Here is a 22,388-nt window from a genome sequence, read left to right on the forward strand (position 1 = left end):
ACGAATAATATATATATTTAAGTGGAAACAGGTTAGAAGTAACCAGTATCTATATATATATAAGGTATGGATTTTACTCTGTTTGCACATTATAAATGTGATCAAGTCATAATCACGTGTACCTGAGTTACCATTAATTTTTTATTTTGGTGATCAGTTCCTCTTTAGCTTCAAGATGAGGTCTAATATAGACATCTCCCATGTTGAATGCAACACTTAGTTAGGAAGTGGTCATCTACAAAATTTGAAATTCCAAGAATGTTTTAGTACTGGTAGCATGAGACCTCCAGTGTGTGTCACTCAAACTCGAGTCCCCCATGATCTCACAGCTATTTTTCTTACACATGACAGACAGGTGTGTAAGGAAATGGTCATCCTATTCCTTAAGTATGCTCTCTGGTGGTCTGTAGCAGACACCAATATCAAATCTTGCGCTTTATCTGTTAAGACATTGATCCATAAGTATTCAAGATTATTTTCTTCTGAGTTATCAGTAACTCAGAAACAGGTAATGCCATTTTTGACATTCCCCATCCCTTTTTGGGCACTCCGTCCTTTCTAAATAGGTTAAAACCACTGATTTTAACATTCCTTTCATTAGAATCATCCCACCAAGCGTCATTAATATCACCTAGATCACAGCATTTTGAGGCCGTTAATAAAGCACATTAGAAGGAATACATTTAATGACAAAAACAGCTGGAATCCCACAAGGATCTATTTCAGGGACAAGCATTCTTTCTTAAATAATTAATTCATTAACAATTGAGTGACAGCAGCAAACATGTTGACAATGTGGAAATATCCAAATTATTCTTGCATAAGAAGGAGCAGTACACTGAGAAAACAGAGGGATAATCTTAGAGGGTCACGGTCTAATTATTCGAATGGTTTCTTTACAGTGTTGCAAATATCACTTCAGTTTGTCTTTCACTCTGCTTGGATCATGGAAAAAGATTGGTCAGCTTAATCTTTGATTTCTTTCAGAGCGCTAGCCATGTTAGTCTGTATCAGCAAAAACAACAAGAACTCCTCGTTTCTTTGATTTCTGTTATGAAATAGTACAATGCAAAGGAATCCAGAGCTACACAAAGGAATATGGAAATTGTAAAAACACCCACAAAAAACAGACTGCTGCCCTCCAAACAACACTTAACCAAAAGTAACATTTCTGTTCTTAACTTTAATGCCATCTATTTTTCAAAAAACAAATAATCCATAATCTAAAAAATAGAAACTAATTGTTTGAGTATCCCTTTAAGTAGTGTAGTATAAATGAAACAGGTGATAAATGTTGATCAAGCAAACAGGAAACATTTCAGAGCAAGGAAGTTGGTAGAAACAGGAATACAATCAAATAACTTCAGAAGATGAGGACAGCACGTACTGTAGCACAAATAGATTCAAACATTTGACTTTTGCTTTTTCCATGGTGGGCACATGGAAGCTAGTGAGAAGAAACTTCAATGAGTGCTGCAGATACTCAGCTCTGCAATAGCTGTCTTGAGGGAGTAAGAAAATTCACACAGCTGCAGCCATCATTTAAATTAATGGGATAGCCAAGTCTCAAATATCACTGTGTGTGCGTGCGCGCGTGTATTTCTCTATATTATATATAAAACAAAAGAGAACTGAGTTTTTGTAAAAAGTCTTGTGCATTAGTTGGTTTCTCCCCTCTTCCACCAGTCAACATGGATTCCACTGGTTACCCTGGTTTTGTAAACTGTGCTGTATTTTAATGGTTTGTGGAGCAACCTAAATGTCTTGGCAGAGTAAAACAAATTTTGAAAGCGGTATTGGACATAGTAAGAAGCAAATATGGCTTTCCAGGAGGAAGGAGGAGGTCTGTGAGGTTTCATTCATTATCTTTTGCTACAACAAGGAACTGGAAGATTCTTTCAGGCAGATCTTAAGGGTGACTAGGAAAGGCAGCGTTGAAGGAAGTTCTCCTTCCGCAGCTCCATGTTCTCCCTTCCATCTGGTAATTTCTATCCCAGGTGACTGGAAGAAACTGGCACTACTAGTAAAATTTCATTATGTACTATTAGGAAAGTGGATTTGCTTTAGAAAAGATAGTTAGCTTGTCCACATATTTCACATTTCTGGTTTCTTAAACACACACGATCAAAGGTGGAAGCTTCAGGGATGATTGTGATCTATCCGAGAACACATTACAAATCATATCTTCTTAAACGGCAATTCTGGATGCCAAAGTATTTCTTTACTTTAGAAAAAAAAAGTCACTTCCACATTAGACTACCACGTGAACACAATTAAGGGTATGTCCACCCTATAAACTTAAATCGACCTATGTTCAGTCCAGGGGAGCAGTGAAATTCACAAAAATGTAACAGTGTCTATAGGGACACCGCATCACCCTAACTACACAGAATAGACTTATGCCTCTCGTGGAGGTGGAATTATTATGCCAGTGCAGTAGGACACTTAAGTCGGCGGGAGCAAGGCTATAGTGTGTACACTGACATAATTAGGTCGACGCAAGAAGCTAAATTATCTAGATGCTTTCATGTATGTGTTTTCTGCCATGTGCAAACTTAGTTCTTTTGTAACCAACGGCTCAACTGATATTTGGAAACTTCTAGAGTCATGTCTGCAAAAATGCACATCTTGATATTTCAATATTCCATGGTGATGTAGACATTTTTGTATGTGTTTATGCAAAAGTAATGAATTCCATTATTCCAAATGTCACTTTTTAATTACAATTACATAACCAAATTGGAACATAAGAGCCAGGCATTTATTGTTCATTACAGACATGGCAATAAGTTGACAGTCAAGTCAAAGTAAAGTGTTGTATCCAGAGCTCTACAAATTAACATTTATTAAAATTCATTATATAAAGTTGTTTTGACTTTCATCTAACTTGAAGTTCACACACACACACCAGAACTCAATTGTTAGTTGCTAAACTGGATAAACTTGTACCATTAGTCAACCTCTTGTCTGATTTAAGACAAGCAAAAAAGTACACTATTTAAACTGCAGTTAATTCAATTTTCATGCAAAGTACCATCATAATCTAACATCTATTTCCAACACGCACCAATATCTCACTATAACCAGTCCTGAGCAGGCCAATTGTTCCAACACAATTTGGAGTGATCAAAGATTTTTAGTGAGCAAGTTTGACTCCTTTTCGCCACCCTTTTTATATCCAAGTTCCTAAAACACACAATTAAAACAGAAGCACATTTGATAAAAACTATAAAACAAATTAAGGACCACTCAGCATGGTCTACAACACAGACTATTAACAAGCAAGCATGGAGCTCTGCTTCCTCTCTTCTGAGAAGGTTGTGTTTTCATTTTAGTTAAAACACAAAGCTAAAAGCAACCCCCCCCCCACCAAAAACCTCTCCTCCTGGCTTTCCTATCTATTAGTTGGTTACCAGACAAGCTCCATTTCAGCTGTGTGAATGCATTGGGCCTTATTCTCCAGTGACTTGCACCTTGTGTAGTTGCTTATATCTATCCAAGCAAGTGTACAGTTCTAATCTGGTAGCATTTTACACGCACTTTGCACAGATGCGATTACAAAAGATGCAAGTCAGTGGAGAACCAAGTCACAAAGATGGAGTTATTTACCTTCTGGCTAGTGATCAGATGGAGAACATGAACTGTTAGATGCTCTTCTCCTCTCTTCCTCCCTCCAAAAACATAAAAAACTGTACTCTGTGGAAGCCACATTCTCTCAACCCACTCACATGGGGTATAGCGCAGGGGGAAAAAGAAGAAAAAAAAACCAAACAACCACCACCCTTGCACCACAAAAAGAGTAAGGCTAGCTGCCAGTACATAGTCTGGCACTTGGTATCTTCCATACCATGCAACCACTGAGGGTAGCCACAGGTGAAAGTGGTCAGAAGAGAGGAACTACTGGCCGCTTCATTGTTAGACCCGTCTTTGAATGCCACAGTTTCTCACAATGAGGCTTCCCTCATGGTACTGATTTTAGTTAAGCCCATCAAGTGAGCTACCAGAGTGGAGGACCCAGGCACAAGTTTTCTGCAACTACTGGCAAACCTTTTTCAGTAGCTATGATCAGAGGTTTTAGTAAAACCTTACAGGCAATCTACTTGATCTGTCCACTACAGAGGACATATCAAATATTTAGTTTGCACTTTCACTCTTACATTTGGCTAGACAGATCATCAACATGAGCGTGTGCTGAAGACTGGACTTTAAGACCCACAGGATTAAGACAAGGGTCCACAGTCACTCAAGAGTAGGGCCTCTTTAAGCTATTGAGAGTTTACAATCATCTGTGATGCTGAGCCAGGGAGGGTTAAGCAACCAGCAGGCTGGATGACTTGAAAGCAACCTGTAAGGACATATTAAAAAAGAGCACTGAAATAGTAAACAGGGCCATTCCTTGTACATAGCTATCAAAGCCATGTTAAATAGACTAGAATCCTTGACATGTAGGCCTGTATCAGTAGAGAATTAAGAATAGATACTAATTGTATTTGTCTGTGCTTACCTATATCTTGTTAGAAGTTTTAAAATGTGATCTAGTTAGCTTGTAGATGCTACACTTATTCTATTGATTCAGAGATCAAAAGCGGATATGATCATTTAGATGGGACTCGTGGTGTAATATTATTGTTTTCATTTCTCTTTTAAGTTTGTAGTAAACTACCGGTGAACTGGTTCATGGTTAATGAATGCAACTAGCTACCGGTGTATGCCGAGGAAACAGATTAGCTTCAAACCATAGCAACTCTCTTTTCTTTTTTATTAATAAATCTTAGATTTCGTTAATAAACGATTGGCTGAAGTGTGTATTTAGGTAAGAGCTGAAATATTCACTAACCTGGTGGGTAATGTGTCCAATCTTCTGGGATTGGAAAAGCTTTATATATGGTGAATAAGGATGTTAGTAACCCACACTATATTAGACACAGCTGTCAGGGTGTGAGCCAAAGGCTGTACAGCTTAAGGGGAACGGTATTTTGGCTTCTTGTTAATCAGTAAGGTAGTACAGAAGCTGTTTTATTACTGGTTTGGTGAAACTTGATTACAGAATAAACCACCAGTTTTGGGGATGGTCTTTGCCCATTGGACCATAGCAGTTTGCCCTGACTAAGCATTCTCAGTATAGCCGCTCCAGCAACCAGGGCCACAGCATCTGTCAACCTTATCATACACCTTCTGATGTTTAAGTCTAATTTCTTCCAGACTTACTGTCATGAAACAAGAACCCAAGAAGTGGACCATTTGAAGCAAGTCAGCATGAAGATCCACCTTTTCTAGGTTAGCCTGATCTCCTAGGAAAAAGAAATGGGGGAGGCAGAAAGCAGGAAGAGAAAAGATTGCCAAACTCAGTAGGAATCTGAAGGAACTGGACCTTTGGTCTGCAATTTTAGTTTCTGCAAGGATGGATGAAGGATCCAGAAATATGTCTAGCATTCATATCGAACAATACATATTGAACATATCTCCCCCAAAATAAGCCAGCAACCATGCACAGAGTCATCCACACAAAAATTCTTTCCAGATGCTCTTGAAAGTCCAAAATATGGTTGCTTTTATCGTGTATCAGGCATCATTCGAATACGTGAAAGCTCTTTACTATATACTGCAACCTAAACATAAATCACATGAGAATAATGCATTAAAAATTGAGGCTCTCAGATACTACAGTAGTGTATCTTACGTAAGATATTGGTATGGAAATGGTATTCAAAAGTATACTTAATGATCTCTGTGGTTTTAGTGCTGCTCCCTACTAGAAGTAGTATGCAGTATTGTTGTAGCCATGTTAGTCCCAGGATATTAGAGAGACAAGGTGACCTGAAAGAAGAGCTCTGTCTCTCACCAACATAAATTGGTCCAATAAAAGGTACTACCTCACCCACCTTGTCTCTCTACTAGAAGTAGTAGAGTTTATTAAGCAACGGAACCCAGAACATAGTTTCAGGAAATTTTACAGAGCAATATACCAGGTTTGAGACACAATTGGGTAGGAACAGCCACTGCAGTTGGGAGTTTTAAAGCAGATGATACATCCTTTTATGTTTCTCAGATGACTGATTTTTAGAAAAGGAGAGAAACCCTACAGTTAAAGAAGCTGATATTTACAATAATAGTGATTTCTCATGAGACCAGATTTCTTTGTATCATGCAAAGCCAATTATCTATCCAAACCAGTACAGGCTTGGATAACAGAGGACCCCAGTATCATATCTGCTGGCACCACCTTGTGAATTGACAGATGCAGGTTTTTCCAAGTTGATGCTAATTACTAGAAGATAGGGCAAAAGGGTCCAAAAGTTGTATGCTATGATTTTTTACATGTCTGAATTTGAGATTTGACCCAGAAGGACTAATTATTGTTATGAGTGTTTGCTGTTTTTAGAATCAAATACACTGACTATGCATATCTGAACAATATACCATCTCGTTCTGTGAGTTTTACAGAATATAAACTTTAAGTCTTTCCCTGTTGTAAACAATCTGCAGCTGGAAGAAAAGATAAGGCCCAAGAGTCCCCAAAAAGATGTAAAATAGCCTGTCGCAAAATATATTATTGATACCACTTTTTTTGAGAGTGGGGAGTGAGAATGGGGTTATGAAGAGTATTTCTCAGGCGTCAGAGGCCTGCAGTTGGCTGACTAATTAGCCCCACCTACTGCACCTGTGAAAAAGACTGGTAACTTAGCTGGCTCATCCTCATAAAAGGTGGAGAAGGATATGGGAGAGGAGGCAGCAATACCAGCCAGAGGCTGGAGCAACTGCCAGGAGGAGCAACTCCAATAGACAAGACTGACAGAAGGGAGACTGAGGAAAATCCTATTAGCACAAAGGCTCTGAGGTAAGAGCCAGGAACTTTGGTTGATAAACTCGTGGGGTGAGGGATAGATTTGGGGGAAAGGAACATAACCTGTACAGGCTTCGTGGGGAAAAGGCTGTGAAACTCGGATCCTGTTTTCATTAAGAAGGCTTGAAATAAAACCCACAGCAGTTAACTGGTCCAGAGACTACCCTACCTGGATTCTGTAATAGGGCCCCAGGCAGGATTTCCTAAGGGAAGGAGCTAGCTCCGCAGGCAACAGCCTGGGTCCAGTTGGAAGAGGGTGCTATAGAGTAGGCCCAATCCTTCACACAGATATAGAAAAGAAGGAAGCAATCAGAAATCTAAGCACATTTCATTCTGTGCAATATGAACATGCAGGTGTTAGTGGAGTAGCAGCAGGTCATCATGGTCCCATCTGTGATGCAGAACCCCAAATCCTGTATGTGCTGAATACCCAGACTGCAGAGCCCTATAATTCAATGGGTGCACATGGGGTGGTGGCATGGTAACTTATGATAGCGTGCAGTAACATATACACACACACACACACACATTATTGCAAGCTATCATAAGCTTGATGCAACAGAACACGTGAACAGAAAAATTTCACCAAGGAGACCACAGCATGACTAAATCAACAATGAACTCTTAAGTAAATCAAAATACATGTGTTGCAGATGCACAAATGGGACCCCTTTAATGGGAAGGCACATTATGTGAACTATATTCCTTCACTAAATCAAGTGATAAGTACTGTTGGAGATAGACTGTGTAATGCATACAATGTTATTGCAAACAAAAACCCTCAAGCCATACAAGTTTCAAACTCAATTATGGCATACAACTCCTCTCCCCCCCCCCACACTTTCTCAGCTATTGCAATACAGAACTGTGTGCTTACTTGGCACAAAAATACAGTTATTTCTAGAATACATCCACTTGATTAAGTATTCTACAGAATAGTGTGTTCTACAGAATACGCTTTCCTATTTTGTTTCACCGTACATGTCAGAGTAGCTGAATGTATAGTCACAAGGTAATACGTTTATGCAGTATTAGAAGGGTTTTATTAATTGTACAAGGACAGTCGATTGATACTTTAGGTTTACAAGTTGCATCTGATAATCTTTCTCAGCTATTTCAGTGATATAATTAGGAAGCAATTATAAATTTTTATGACATTGTATGTATATTAAAAGGTAAAAGAAAATCTGTTCTATTTGTTGTATTTTTAAAAATTCAACATATGAAAGATTAAATGTATATTGCAACTTCAATAAAATAAAGATTCAACAGCAAAACAGTGTAAGAAGTTTTGTTTTCTGTGTAAACCAGACTAATAAAGTTAGCTTGGACTAATCTCAAGAACCCACTCCCAACTCCTCCCACAATATTTCTTGAAGGTAAGGTTATCCATATTAGTAGATAAGAAAAAAGTGACAAAGTTAACTCCTGTACAAAGCCATAATTTTCTTCACTAGACCTCTTTATATCCCATTCTTTACACATTTTATAGCGGAAAATACTTATTTTTATTTCCTCACAAAGCTTCAAAACTGTTCAGGAGCTACTTGACTGATTTTCCAACATGTTAATTGAAAATTCATATGCAGTAATTATATAGCCTAAAACACAACACAAGACAGATACTTCTCACTTCAGTTTCCCCTAGTAACCAGAAACATGAAAAACTGACTGCAGCAGTTTGAGGGTCATTTCAAGAACATAACAGTCAGAGAAAGGCTCCATTTTCAGATACTGCTGGGAAAATACACTTTCAGATACTGCTGAGTACAGCTCTGTGAGGTATAGATCAATGGAAATTAGTAGGAGAATGCTGGAAAGGTACCAGCAAGACAGACCTAACCCTATTTTTATTTTATTTCTCCTGAATTCAGTGGATTGTTAATGATGCTGAAAGCTTAAAATCACTTATGACTTTTAATAGTTCATTATTTATGGTTAATTATTCAATAATTAGCCTTCAAGAGATAATTCTATTGATTGACGTTTATTCAACTATTAATTTAACTTGCACAGAAAATTAAAGTTTCACTTTTGCAGTATGTTTCATATCCCTCCTGGAAAACCTTAGGACTACTAGCTACTTAATTCCTAATAAGGTAATCAACTATCGGAAGTAAAGTACGGACTGACGCCAACAAAGGGCATCATCAAAGCTTTTTTGTTTACATTATGTATCAAAAACTTCAAGACTCTGTACATTACTATGCAAAAAGTAATATTTAAACAGCCAAGCAGCAACTTACTGTATATTCAATAGTCCCTTTAGGCTTCTGAAAAGACATTCGTCGCCCATCTTTCTTGTCTGGGTTCTTCTTCTGGCCAGTATCTGAAAAAAATTGAGGCAAGGAGCGTGTTAAATTCATTTTCCTTGCTCACAGTACTGTCACAGGCTGCTGATTACAGCCCCGTGGGCAGACATCTAATTCAGCTGGCTCCTTGCGACTCTCTAACAGACAGACAGCTGCTGGAACAGGGACTTCACTCCCCTGTTATGCTTTAAGGATCTGACCAATATAAACCACTGAGACAACTGGGAATCCATTAACTATATAAGTATCTGCTATCATCCAGAATGCTATTAATGCAGGAAAGGCTAAAATGATTGATCTCCTTCATCAGGCAAGGATATATCAATAGCACAAGCAATGCTGCTGAAGATAATCTTTAATTGGTTTTCTGTTGCACAGGATCTGTCATTACTGTCTGCTCCAGACACTGTTTACACTCAGCTTCTGGAGACTAGATGCAATTAAAAATTACAGCTTTTAAGGTGAATACAGAGTGTTTGAGATAAATACTTGTATAAACCAAGTTGTACATATAAACAAAACTCTCTAAGACTTCTTTTCTCCATATATGTTAGTCAGAAAGGGACAAGATGTAAAGCGCATCCTCCCTATGCATATAACCTTCACTTTACTGTCAAGATGCACTTAAAAGCATTGCTCTTTTTTGGCTTCTGAAATACTGATTTTTTTTATGACCATCATCACCCTGTAATGTCTGCAGCTTTACTGGGATCCAATACAAGAAATGGAATTTCCTGCAGCTATACTAGAACTTTGCTAATGTATACTTTAAAAAAAAAAAAGTTTTTATTCAGCTTGATAATTCACAAACATAAAATGTATTTTGTTATTTGACCATTATATTTTACACTAGTACTTTCCTGAATACAAGTTGGAATACTGAGGTATAGTTTGTAAAAGTATCTGAGAACCTTCCTATCGTGAGACTTGATCTTAGCACTCTGCTGTAAACCTTTGCTGTGAAGAAGGGAGAAATTTTTCTTGAGAGAGAATCAGATTTGTGGATTTGTAAAAAGTTAGCTAGGTTCTACTGCAGCATGCTACTGATTGTGTTGATAGATTATGTCCATATCTTCAGTTTATATACTCGTTACATATTTCAATCAACTAGGTAAGAAGTTTGAAAAGAGATACTGTTAGAAAGTGAAATGAACCCACAATAAGTAAAAGTTTTTTTAAAGTGTTCCAAAAGTTTTTTACTGTACATTTAAGTGATTTCCACTATCCTTTCCCCCCCCCCCCCAGACAGCAATTTAGAAGCTTAGATAAAACTTCTCTAGTTTCTTTTCCAATTTTGCAGTCACTGACTGTCCCCCACCATGTCCTCACTGAACAGAGATGAAATTTATCAAAATGCTTATACAAAGACAACTTTGACGGCTTTGCCATCAACAAAAATACCCCCCCCCCCCAAACACACACACACACACACACTCCCTCCAGTAATGTTACTAAGTTTTACTTACTAGCCACATGGACTTTCCAGGAGAGGAAATAGTCTTGGGGGACAAGTTCCCATATTTACAACAATGTGTTAAAATAGTTACTCAAAATAGGGGTCAGTTCTTATGGTGTGGAAAGTGGTAAGTTTGAGTGAGTGACAGACACACTAATGAAACTCTCAAGAATTAAGTCAAGGTGGTTTAACTGCAGGTTAAGACAATAGTTACATTTCCCAGAAATTTCTTCAACCAGAATGTTGCAATTTTATTGTAGTGCTTCCTCACCTTAATCACCACATTAAGGCTGGATATTCGTTTGTTTTTACAATTAAAACAATCGACATCACAGCATATTAAAAGCTTCTTGAAGACAAGCTGCAAAAATTGCTCAGTGTTCAAGCACACTGAAAGCTAGGTGGAGGACAGTGGAGTGCAACAATCTCTCCCTGACAGCCAAACTTTTTGTTTAAAGAAGTTTGAAGAAAGCAACTCTCTCCTGCCTCCTTGAGCTCTAGCAGCTAAAAGACCATAGCTGCTCAGAATACTCCCAGCTCACATCACAAGGGTGCAGAGGGAACAGTTGAAGTCAGTGCCCCCTACCTTACTCTCTATAGCAACAAGGTTGATTTAAATCTTAGTGTTTCAAAAACAGAGGATGTAACTTATGGAATACTTTCATGCTTAATCAAAACACAAGTTTTAATGCAGTCTACCTCGAAGGCAACAGGCTGGACACCACTGTTTTAGAACTAAGTAGTACACCACAACTTCCCACATCCCCCTGCAAACTGTTAGAACAAAAAGAGCAGTCAAATCCCATGTTAACAGCCTGTACCTTTTCACCTGTGCTACAAATGCATACAGCTCCAACACATTTCTCCAAATGCAAATGCTGAAGTATTTCATGATCTGCAAACAAAACAGATCACTAGTAGCTGAATAATTCAAAATTATTTTCTGTAAGGCGCTGCCTCATGAGGTTGAGTTAATTTTTACTTAACTGTTCCTTTTTTACTGAAAGGGAAGGAAGTAATTTATGAAAGTATTCATTTACATCATCAAGAAATAAAGAGGAGTATTTTAAGAATCATAGAATATCAGGGTTGAAAGGGACCTCAGGAGGTCATCTAGTCCAACCCCCTGCTCAAAGCAGGGCCAATCCCCAATTAAATCATCCCAGCCAGGGCTTTGTCAAGCCTGACCTTAAAAACCTCTAAGGAAGGAGATTCTACCACCTCCCTAGGTAACGCATTCCAGTGTTTCACCACCCTCCTAGTGAAAAAGTTTTTCCTAATATCCAACCTAAACCTCCCCCACTGCAACTTGAGACCATTACTCCTTGTCCTGTCCTCTTCTACCACTGAGAATAGTCTAGAACCATCCTCTCTGGAACCACCTCTCCGGTAGTTGAAAGCAGCTATCAAATCCCCCCTCATTCTTCTCTTCTGCAGACTAAACAATTCCAGTTCCCTCAGCCTCTCCTCATAAGTCATGTGTTCCAGCCCCCTAATCTTTTTGTTGCCCTTTGCTGGACTCTCTCCAATTTATCCACATCCTTCTTGTAGTGCAGGGCCCAAAACTGGACACAGTACTCCAGATGAGGCCTCACCAGTGTCGAATAGAGGGGAACGATCACGTCCCTCCATCTGCTGGCTATGCACCTACTTATACATCCCAAAATGCCATTGGCCTTCTTGGCAACAAGGGCACACTATTGACTCATATCCAGCTTCTCGTCCACTGCCACCCCTAGGTCCTTTTCCGCAAAACTGCTGCCTATACATTCGGTCCCTAGTCTGTAGCGGTGCATTGGGTTCTTCCGTCCTATCCTTGTTGAACCTCATCAGATTTCTTTTGGCCCAATCCTCCAATTTGTCTAGGTCCCTCTGTATCCTATCCCTGCCCTCCAGCATATCTACCACTCCTCCTAGTTTAGTATCATCCGCAAATTTGCTGAGAGTGCAATCCACACCATCCTCCAGATCATTTATGAAGATATTGAACAAAACCGGCCCCAACCCTTGGGGCACTCCACTTGATACCGGCTGCCAACTAGACATGGAGCCATTGATCGCTACCCGTTGATCCCGACAATCTAGCCAACTTTCTACGCACCTTATAGTGCATTCATCCAGCCCATACTTCTTTAACTTGCTGACAAGAATACTGTGGGAGACCGTGTCAAAAGCTTTGCTGAAGTCAAGAAACAATACATCCACTGCTTTCCCTTCATCCACAGAACCAGTAATCTCATCATAGAAGGCGATTAGATTAGTCAGGCATGACCTTCCCTTGGTGAATCCATGCTGACTGTTCCTGATCACTTTCCTCTCATGTAAGTGCTTCAGGATAGATTCCTTGAGGACCTGCTCCATGATTTTTCCGGGGACTGAGGTGAGGCTGACTGGCCTGTAGTTCCCAGGATCCTCCTTCTTCCCTTTTTTAAAGATTGGCACTACATTAGCCTTTTTCCAGTCATCCAGGACTTCCCCCATTCAGAATGCCTTGTTCATCACCATGAAAGACAGACTCTGCTTTACAGTTTTCAAATTCAGAGTTATCTTTTTGTGTGATTGTAAGTGCATATGGCAATCTTAAGAGCCTATTTTTCATCAATGTTCTGAGATGTTGGATTGCATCTCTAACATTCCACTTACACACATGAAGAGACACTCCCAGCAGAATCCAAACTGGAAGAGCCACAGGGAACTTATCATATATGGGTAGAACAGAACACCATAGTACAGTCATCATGCAGATATGAGAAGAGATCTTTACTTTAGCGTCCTTAAGAGTAGACATAGGAACGAAATGACAGATGGACAAGTGTACTGTACCGCAAAAACCACGGAATGAACTTCTGACACAATTTTATGTTATTCTGTCTTTTTGTTGACTGAGGAATTTGGTGGGTAGGAAGGAAGGAAGACAAACATGGCTTTCAGCCACCTTTGTACTTCTTAAATACCCATTAGGGAGCTGCAACAGCCCTTAGCATCAGTATGGTATAGTCTAAGGGGGCCTTAGCAGAGGCCAAGACTATAACAGGGTTCCAAAAAGAAGTTCATGGAGGCTAGGTCCATCAATAGCTATTAGCCAGGATGGGCAGGGATGGTGTACATAGCCTCTTTTTGCCAGAACTTGGGAATGGGTGATGGGATGGAAAACTTGATTATTACCTGTTCTGTTCATTCCCTCTGAAGCATCTGACATTGGCCACTGCCAGAAAACAGGATACTGGGCTAGATGGAGCTTTGGCCATTCTTATGTTCTTAACCATAAAATAAGTTTAACAACAAGAGATAGATTTTAAAGACTACAAGTGATGAGGCATGAAAGTCAGAATTGGTTACAAGAAAATAAACGCAATTAAATACTTAACTTCACAAACTAAGTGAATTCAAAGCAAAAGTCTCTCACCACATGCTTCAATATAGTCTTACTAGCTGAATTCCTTTCAGACAGAATCCCTCTCCCAATTCAAGGCTGTTTCTTTGTTCTTTGGGTGTTGTGGATACAGTGGGTAGAGAGAAAGGGAGGAACAACCTGGGGAGTCTGTCCTCCATCCTTACACTTCTATTCTTTGAGAATCATCCCAAGCTTGGGTTCAGGAGAGAAAGTCTGTGTGGATGGGCACCCCCAGCTGTTTGTCAAGATGTAAATTTTTACTCACATCCTTTTCTCTGCCAAAGGACGGCCACTTAACCAGGTGATAGTCCATTTGATTTAGTTGGCATTTAGCTGAGGGTGTCAGTTTGTCTTTTGTCTCTGAGGAACTGGTTTCTGGCTGCTTTTCTAATCTTGAAACATGTCTCAAACTCATAAAATAGAATTTCATAACTTTACATACAATGTTGCCACACATTTTACTAGGACAACGATGATCCGCAAATTATGAGTTTTCAAAGGATTCCTCACAAGGCATACTTTGTACAAAATTTATCATAGTATTGTAAAAGGGGTGAACACAGGGGTACAGATGGTCACAGCCATGTTGAAAAGGTCATTCACATGAGCATAATAAAGATAAGTTGTTAGGGGGCCAGAGGCAAAGTATTATCATGATTCAAAAGTATTATCATGATTATCATTATCCCTGGCCAAGAGAAAGAAAACAGAATAGGAGTAAGTGGTCAACTTTTATCTCAGTGAAAGGTTAACATGAGGTCTCTCAGGGTTCTATAATAGGCCATATGGTATTTAATAATGATCTGGAAATGGGGGCAAGATATCAAAATGTGAAGAGGAGTTATTTAGGTTAACTAAGATCCGAAATGACTGTGGAACTTTGGAGGACCTATATTAGTTAACTGAATGAGCACCATGACGGCAGATGAAATTCAATGTTAAGAAAGGCAGTGTAATAAATATTGCACAAGTACTTCAGATCTTCATTCCAGTTTGCTAGGTCATAAATCAACTAGCAACTCAGAAAAGGGGCCTGGGCATCACTGCAGACAGCTCAGTTAAGACCTGTGTTCCCTCTAAGCTGCGCAGTCAGGCGGCCGCCCAGGAGAAACTCAAGTGCCTCGCACTTGATTAGCAGAGCCACAAACATCCAGCAGAGTGTGTTCAGGTGCCCTCCTCCCTGCTGCTTTGCAGACATGTTGCTCCTGCAGCGGCTTCCAGGACTCTCCTGCTAGCCGTACAGAGTGGGGGGGTGGGGGGGAGGCGGGTGCTGATGTCAGGGTATCCACCTTCCTTCACCCCTGTACCTCATCTCCACAGAGCAAGGGAGAGGGGACAGGCTGGCTCAGAACTCAGAGCAGGAGAGAGCTGATGCGGTCTGAGTTCTGAACCAGGCTCTGGGCAGTGAGTGAGTGCCTTTCTTAAAGCGCACGATCTCTGAGACTTCTCCAGCAGCCAGCTCTCACAATCTGTGTGTGTGTCTCTCTCTCACATCAGCTGCACTATCAGAGGCTCATTCACCTGCACATCTACCAATGTGATATATGCCATCATGTGCCAGCAATGCCCCTCTGCCATATACATTGGCCAAACTGGACAGTCTCTATGTAAAAGAATAAATGGACACAAATCAGATGTCAAGAATTATGACCAGTCAGAGAACACTTCAGTCTCTCTGGTCACTTGATTACAGACCTAAAAGAGACAATATTACAACAACAAAACTTCAAAAACAGACTCCAACGAGAGACTGCTGAATTGGAATTAATTTGCAAACCGGACGCCATTAAATTAGGCTTGAATAAAGACTGGGAGTGGATGTGTCATTACACAAGTAAAACTGTTTTCCCATGTTTATTTCCCCCCCCTACTGTTCCTCACACGTTCTTGTCAACTGCTAGAAATGGCCCACCTTGATCATCACTACAAAAGGTTTTTTTCCCTCTCCTGCTGGTAATAGCTCACTTTACCTGATCACTCACTTTACAGTGTGTATGGTAACACCCATTGTTTCGTGTTCCCTGTGTATATAAAATCCCCCTACTGTATTTTCCACTGCATACATCCGACGAAGTGGGCTGTAGCTCACGAAAGCTTATGCTCAAATAAATCTGTTAGTCTCTAAGGTGCCACAAGTACTACTTTTCTTTTTGGGGATACAGATTAACACGGCTGCTACTCTGAAACCTGTGTGTAATACTGTTTCCCTCACCTCAAGAAAATGATTGCAGAATTTGAGGTGGTTCAGAGAAGGCTTTTGAAAATGATCACTGGCATAGAAAAACTCATATGAAATTGGAAAGATTGGGATTATTAACCCTAGAAAGGAGGTGAATAAGACAGTAGTTAAATTTTCCAGAAATTGCACCAACCACAATATTGCAGTTTTATTGTAGTACTTCCTTGCTTTAATCCAAAGCAAACAAACCTTAACGTTGTGGGTTTTTTTAAAAATTAATAAACCTCAAAATCATAGCATATTAAAAATGACTTTTTGAAGACAGTTACAAGTTTTGCTATGCAGAGATGAAATTAAACAAGGGCCTGCAAACATTCCATCATCACTTCCTGTCCATGGTATCACAGGAAAGTGATAGATCAAACACCTGAATTGGATACCTGACTTTTCATCCAACAGAATATCAACCACACAAGCGCATCCTGTAGGATACACCCAGTTTGGAATCCCTAGTTCACAAAGGTCAACATGGACAGTGGGTGAATGTGCTGTTGGGGAAGAAAAGCCCCGACCCCTACTCCTCTATCAAGGCCCCACCCTCCCCCTTCTGCTCTCCCATGGGTCCCCAGCCCCAGATCACCGGGCAGGCGGCACGGCTGGAATGCTCCTGGCCCCAGCGCCATGCAGGAAGTGTGGCTAGAGCATCCCCAACCCCGGAGTGCCCCCAGCCCCAAAGCACTGGGCAGGGGACACAGTCCCAGTGCTGGTCAGACAGACGGGTGGCATGGCATGGGCTCAGCCCCAGCACCCCCAACCCCAGGCCTTGTGCACATCGTCCCCAGCCTGTGAGCCCCAACCTCTCGGCCACAGAACAGCAGGAAAGGATCTGGAAGCAAGCAAGAGGCGGCTTCGGAGCGCAGTGTGGGTGGGGACATGCAGGCTGTTTGGGGAGGTACAGCTTTCCCCTGTCTATGCTACCCACCACCCATGAAGGTCAAGGAAACTGGAGGCATTCAGATACTATGAAAGTTGTCTTACTACAATCTCTTTGATAATCCTAACCAAATAGGAGATTAGAAACTGGTTGACAGTTGGACACATTATCCAGTGACAACTTTCTGATGAACTCATGCTTCCTTTGAAGCAGTGTTGCTCTACCTTTTTTGTGCTGGCAACCCCCACTGGACTTTATTTATTTTAAAGTAAAAAATAGAAGTGACTCTCCCCCCTACGAAAACTTGGAAAAAAAAGAGACCTTAAATATTCATTAAGTAAATTATGAATAATACTCAGGGCCAGCTTTAGGGGATGACCAGCAGGGCAACTGCTTGGACCCCACGCCAAGGGTATCCTGCGAAGCTAAGTTATATGCTTCAGCCACACCGTGGCTAAAATTGTACATGAACACCCATCTTCTGGCCTTCAAATAACCCCACAACCTCATCATCAGAAGCAAGCTTCTCACAGACCAGGACACATCACCTCAAAGCAGCAGCAGACCTTGCCAGAACAACAGATGCAAAACCTGCAGACATATCTCCACTATTACAATGATCAACACACCGTTCAAGATCCATGGATCCTACACATGCCTATCACATGTGGTATCCCTTATCCAGTGCGCTAAATGCCCCAACAACAACTTTGTGGGTGAAACCAGACAATCACTACGCTCTCGAATGAATTCATTATAGAAAAATGATAAAAGCCACCACCACCAATTCACCACTGGGTGAACACTTCACAAAGCAAGCACTCCATATCTAACCTTTCAGTCCTCAGCCCCAAAATAAACCTGCACAACACTTTCAAAAGATGAACTTGGAATCTTAAATTCATAACTTTGCTAGACATTAAAAATTATGGCTGAAGCTGAGACACTGATTTATATCTTATTACAACAATCTGTAACCCACTAACCCCCTCTTTTTGTCCTATGACTGTAGAAATGTTAATGGGCTACTCTACTTTGAATGGTCTCTTACCATATGTGCTAACTAAGCAATCTATTTCACCTTGCATTTTGCTGTGATGCTGAAAATACCTTTCCCAGACCAGAAGAAGAGCTCTGTATGTCTTGAAAGCTTGTCTCTCTCACCAACAGATGTTGGTTCAATAAAAGATATTACCTCACCCACCTTGTCTCTGTAATATCCTAGGACCAACATAGCTACAACTACACTGTCATCACAAGATGTCAGTTTTGAGACTAGATTTTTATTATAAATATAGTTTTATAGCTGTTTCAGATAAGTGTTAAAAGTGAGGAAGGTTGCCATTGTAGAGGAGATGGAAAAGCAGAAACTGGGGACAGAAGATTGACTGACTGCATAGTACAATGGTAAGTATAGTAATTCTAGGACATTATACCTACACTACTCACAACATTCAAGTTTAGCAATGAACAAAACGCCACGGATAAGCATGGAAGTTTTCCCCACACAAAAAACTTTATTAAGCTAAGGCACTAGTTCTCAACCTCCCTTAACTTGGCCACTCCCACAAAGCGTTAACGTCCTCTCTGAACTTAATTTTGGGGGGGGAAATGATAGTAGGGAAGATTAAAATATTCTACTTTTTTCACTTCAAAACATTAGTTATTTTCTCCCTCCTTTACCAATTTGTCTAGTTTTCATATTTTGAACCTCTGTTAGTGTGACTATAACAAATATAGTCTGTCACTTGGATGCAGATGGAGGAATGTAAAGTTTTATACTTTGTATACTTGAAGCAAAAAATGAGCTTCCTACCTCTTTCCAAGAATGAATTCAAGAGTAGCTCTGTTTGTACCATCGCTCAACTTCCTCCCCACCAAACAGCCAGAAAACTAAACCTCCTCTCTTGCACACCTTTCCTTTTTTTAAAAAAAATATAAATACTGTAATCATATAGCATTGGTTGGGTCTTCCGCCTCTGGGAACATATATATTGGTCTAATGCCACTGGAATCAAAGATTTCTTCACCTCACATTAATGCATTTATTTTTCACCATTCTGAGCGCTGAACAATTTCTCTAGTTCAACCCTAAACACAATATTGGACCTTACTTTCTCACCATTCATGTATTAATATGGTTTTCAGTTTATTGTGAAGTTCTACAAATGGACTGGAAAAGTTTATTTAAAATAATTTTTCCTGGGTAAAACACAAGTATCAATTAAAGACTAAAAAGGATGAGACTGAAAGGAGAGAAAATATGAAGCTCCCCTTGGTAAAAGTAAGTTAGTTTAACATGGGGATTGGCAACCTTTGGCACGTGGCCCATCAGGGAAATCCGCTGGCAGGCCAGGACAGTTTGTTTACCTGCAGCATCTGGACAAACCGTGTGCCAAAGGTTGCTGGTCCCTGGTTTAACATATCTGAATGGTCACAAAAAACAGCAATGAGGAGTCTCCCTTGTTTAATGTTTGTCTAAGCCGGTGGCTCTCAACCTTTCCAGACTACTGTACCCCTTTCAAGAGTCTGATTTGTCTTGCGTACTCCAAGTTTCACTTCTCTTAATAACTACTTACTTACAAAGTCAGACATAAAAATACAAAAAAGTGTCACAGCACACTATTACTGAAAAATTGCTTTCTCATTTTTATCATATAATTATTAAATAAATTGGAATAAAAAAATTATACTTACATGTCAGTGTATAGCATACAGTGCAGTATAAACAATTCATTGGCTGTATGAATTTTTACTTTGTACTGACATCACTAGGGCTTTTTATGTAGCCTGCTGTAAAACTAGGCAAATATCTAGATGAGTTGATATACCCCCCAGAAGACCTCTGTATACCCCCAGGGGTACGCATACCCCTAGCTGAGAACCACTGGTCTAGGCCATAATTAAATTTTTATTACCTTTAAATTTAAGGTAAAGAAAAAACACACCAAAGTCTTCTTTCAAAAAATATTCTAATAAACCACTACTTAACATGAAGCAACTAGCTGTCATTTGCCTATTGATAAAACAGAGGAGGCAAAGAGAGTTGCATCTTTACTAGATTAGTTCCACTCAGCAGCAATTAGATGTGTGTAATCTATTACAAAAAAACAAAAAACCAAATATTAAATTTAGAATCATTTTAACCAGCATTATGAACTCTAGAACAGTATTTTTTCTGACAGCATGGACCTCTGCTCAATGGAGGGACTGTCTCAGATTATCTCCCCTCTATTTGCTATCATGTATATTGCTGTAGTTAGTACAAAGATGTTACACTTTCAGTTGTTTTTTCATGGTCTGACATCTGGAAGCAATGAGACAGTACCACCAGACCACCCAATTCTCTGGAAACCAGCTGTGGTCCACAGACCACTGTTTGACAGCCACTTCTCTGGACAGTTAACCTTTCAAAAAGAGAAGTTTAAGGTTAGGCTTTTAGTCATATATGAGCACCTAATTAAATAGTGACAGGTTTCAGAGGAACAGCCGTGTTATAGTCTGTATTCGCAAAAAGAAAAGAAGTACTTGTGGCACCTTAGAGACTAACCAATTTATTTGAGCATGAGCTTTCGTGAGCCACAGCTCACTTCATCAGATGTATGTATGTATGTATGTATGTATACATCTGATGAAGTGAGCTGTGGCTCACGAAAGCTCATGCTCAAATAAATTGGTTAGTCTCTAAGGTGCCACAAGTACTCCTTTTCTTTTTAATTAAATAGTCTGATTTTGAAAAGGGCTATCATGGTTTTGTGACTGTTTTAGAATTAAAGGTCATTTTTATACCTTTAGATCAGTGGTCTCCAACTTTTTTACTCACAAGATCACTTTTTGAATTTAAGTGCAACCCAGGATGTACCCCACCCCTTGCTACCCCACACCCTCACTCACTTTCACCAGGCTGGGACAGGTGGCTGGGGATCAGGAGGGGGTGTGGGCTCCGGGCTGGGGGGGTTCAGAGTGTGGGAGAGGGCTCTGGTCTGAGCCTGGGCAAGGGGTTGGGGTGCAGGAGGGGTGCAAGATTTGGGAAGGAGCTTGGGGGCAGGAGGGAGCTCTGGGCTGGGGCAGAGTGTTGGGGTGCAGGAGGGAGCTCGGGGTGCTGGATCTGGGAGGGGGCTCAATACTGGGAGTCGGGGCACAGGCTCCCTGCCTGCTCCAGCCCCATGCTGCTTCCAGAAGGGGCCAATGCACTGCTGCGGCCCCGGGAGGGGGGGACGGGGGACGGACACATTGCTCTGCATGCTGCCCCTCTCTGCAGGCACCACCACCGCAGCTCCCCTTGGCCGCAGTTCCCCATTCCCAGCCAATGGGAGCTGCGGGGGCGGTGCTTGCAGGCAGGAGCAGCGTGTGGAGAGACATACATGCTAGAGTCATGGGGGCATGCTGGCCACTTCCGGGAGGGGTGTGGGGCCAGGACAGGCAGGGAGTCTGCCTTAGTGGCAGCCCTACTGCACCACCAGACTTTTTAGCAGCCGGAGATCATGATCTATTTGCAAAGTCTCCAGGATCGACTAGTTGATCGCGATCTACAGGTTGGTGACCACTGCTTTAGACACTTCAGAGGCTAACAACTTTAATTCCCATCTTTGACAGAGTTCAAGAAAGACTACAGACAAAAACTGGCAGAGTATATTTAGGTTTTAATTGTCTGAATAGGAGCTTTATAAGATTTAGATCAATATATAGCTGCTATTTCTAAACTAGAGCACATACATTGAGTTGTTTAGTGATCAAGTCTTACAAAATATATAGGAAAAAGAGTATCCACATAGAACTTGATTATGCTGCAGACAGGGTTGTAAGTTACTGTCCATAACTTTGGAAAAACCCTTTGCAAAAAAGCAGAAAGCAAAGTAATCTTAAAGTTAAGTGTACACTAAATTATTGTAAAGAGGGTATCAAAACACAGTTAACAAGCTTAACTCCCCATGATTATTGCCTCTCATGGTTATTGCCCAAGTCAGTGACACAATCTTATAAATGGATCATCAATTATCTTCAGGACTGACAGGGAGCCCCATACCCTCTCAACATACTGGCCTACATGCAACATCCTAATGTATACACAACTGTGGCTGGTGAACATGCTAACCACACATCCAGACACAAAGGCTATGTCTGAGTAGCACTTTTGTCAGTAAAACTTGTCAGTCAGGGGTGTGAAAAAACCACACCCTGACTGACATAACTTTCACCAACAAAAACGCCAGTATGGACAGTGCTATGTTGGCAGGAGACATTCTCCTGCCGACATGGCTACCTCCAA

At 40.6% G+C, this 22,388-nt stretch overlaps 1 protein-coding gene across 3 annotated transcripts in view; it reads right to left on the reverse strand.

Annotated features, from left to right (window-relative positions):
• The window catches only part of OXR1 (oxidation resistance 1), a 404,974-nt gene that overhangs the window by 111,294 nt on the left and 271,292 nt on the right, over nucleotides 1-22,388 (reverse strand). For all 3 annotated transcript variants that reach the window (XM_048841476.2, XM_048841475.2, XM_048841479.2), the window contains one exon: nucleotides 9,091-9,173. In XM_048841476.2, coding sequence (XP_048697433.1) covers nucleotides 9,091-9,173 — 83 coding nt within the window. The remainder of the gene's footprint in view (nucleotides 1-9,090; nucleotides 9,174-22,388) is intronic.

The sequence above is a fragment of the Caretta caretta genome, chromosome 2 (genome assembly GCF_965140235.1).
Source record: "Caretta caretta isolate rCarCar2 chromosome 2, rCarCar1.hap1, whole genome shotgun sequence".
In the NCBI taxonomy this organism is placed as follows: Eukaryota; Metazoa; Chordata; order Testudines; family Cheloniidae; genus Caretta; species Caretta caretta.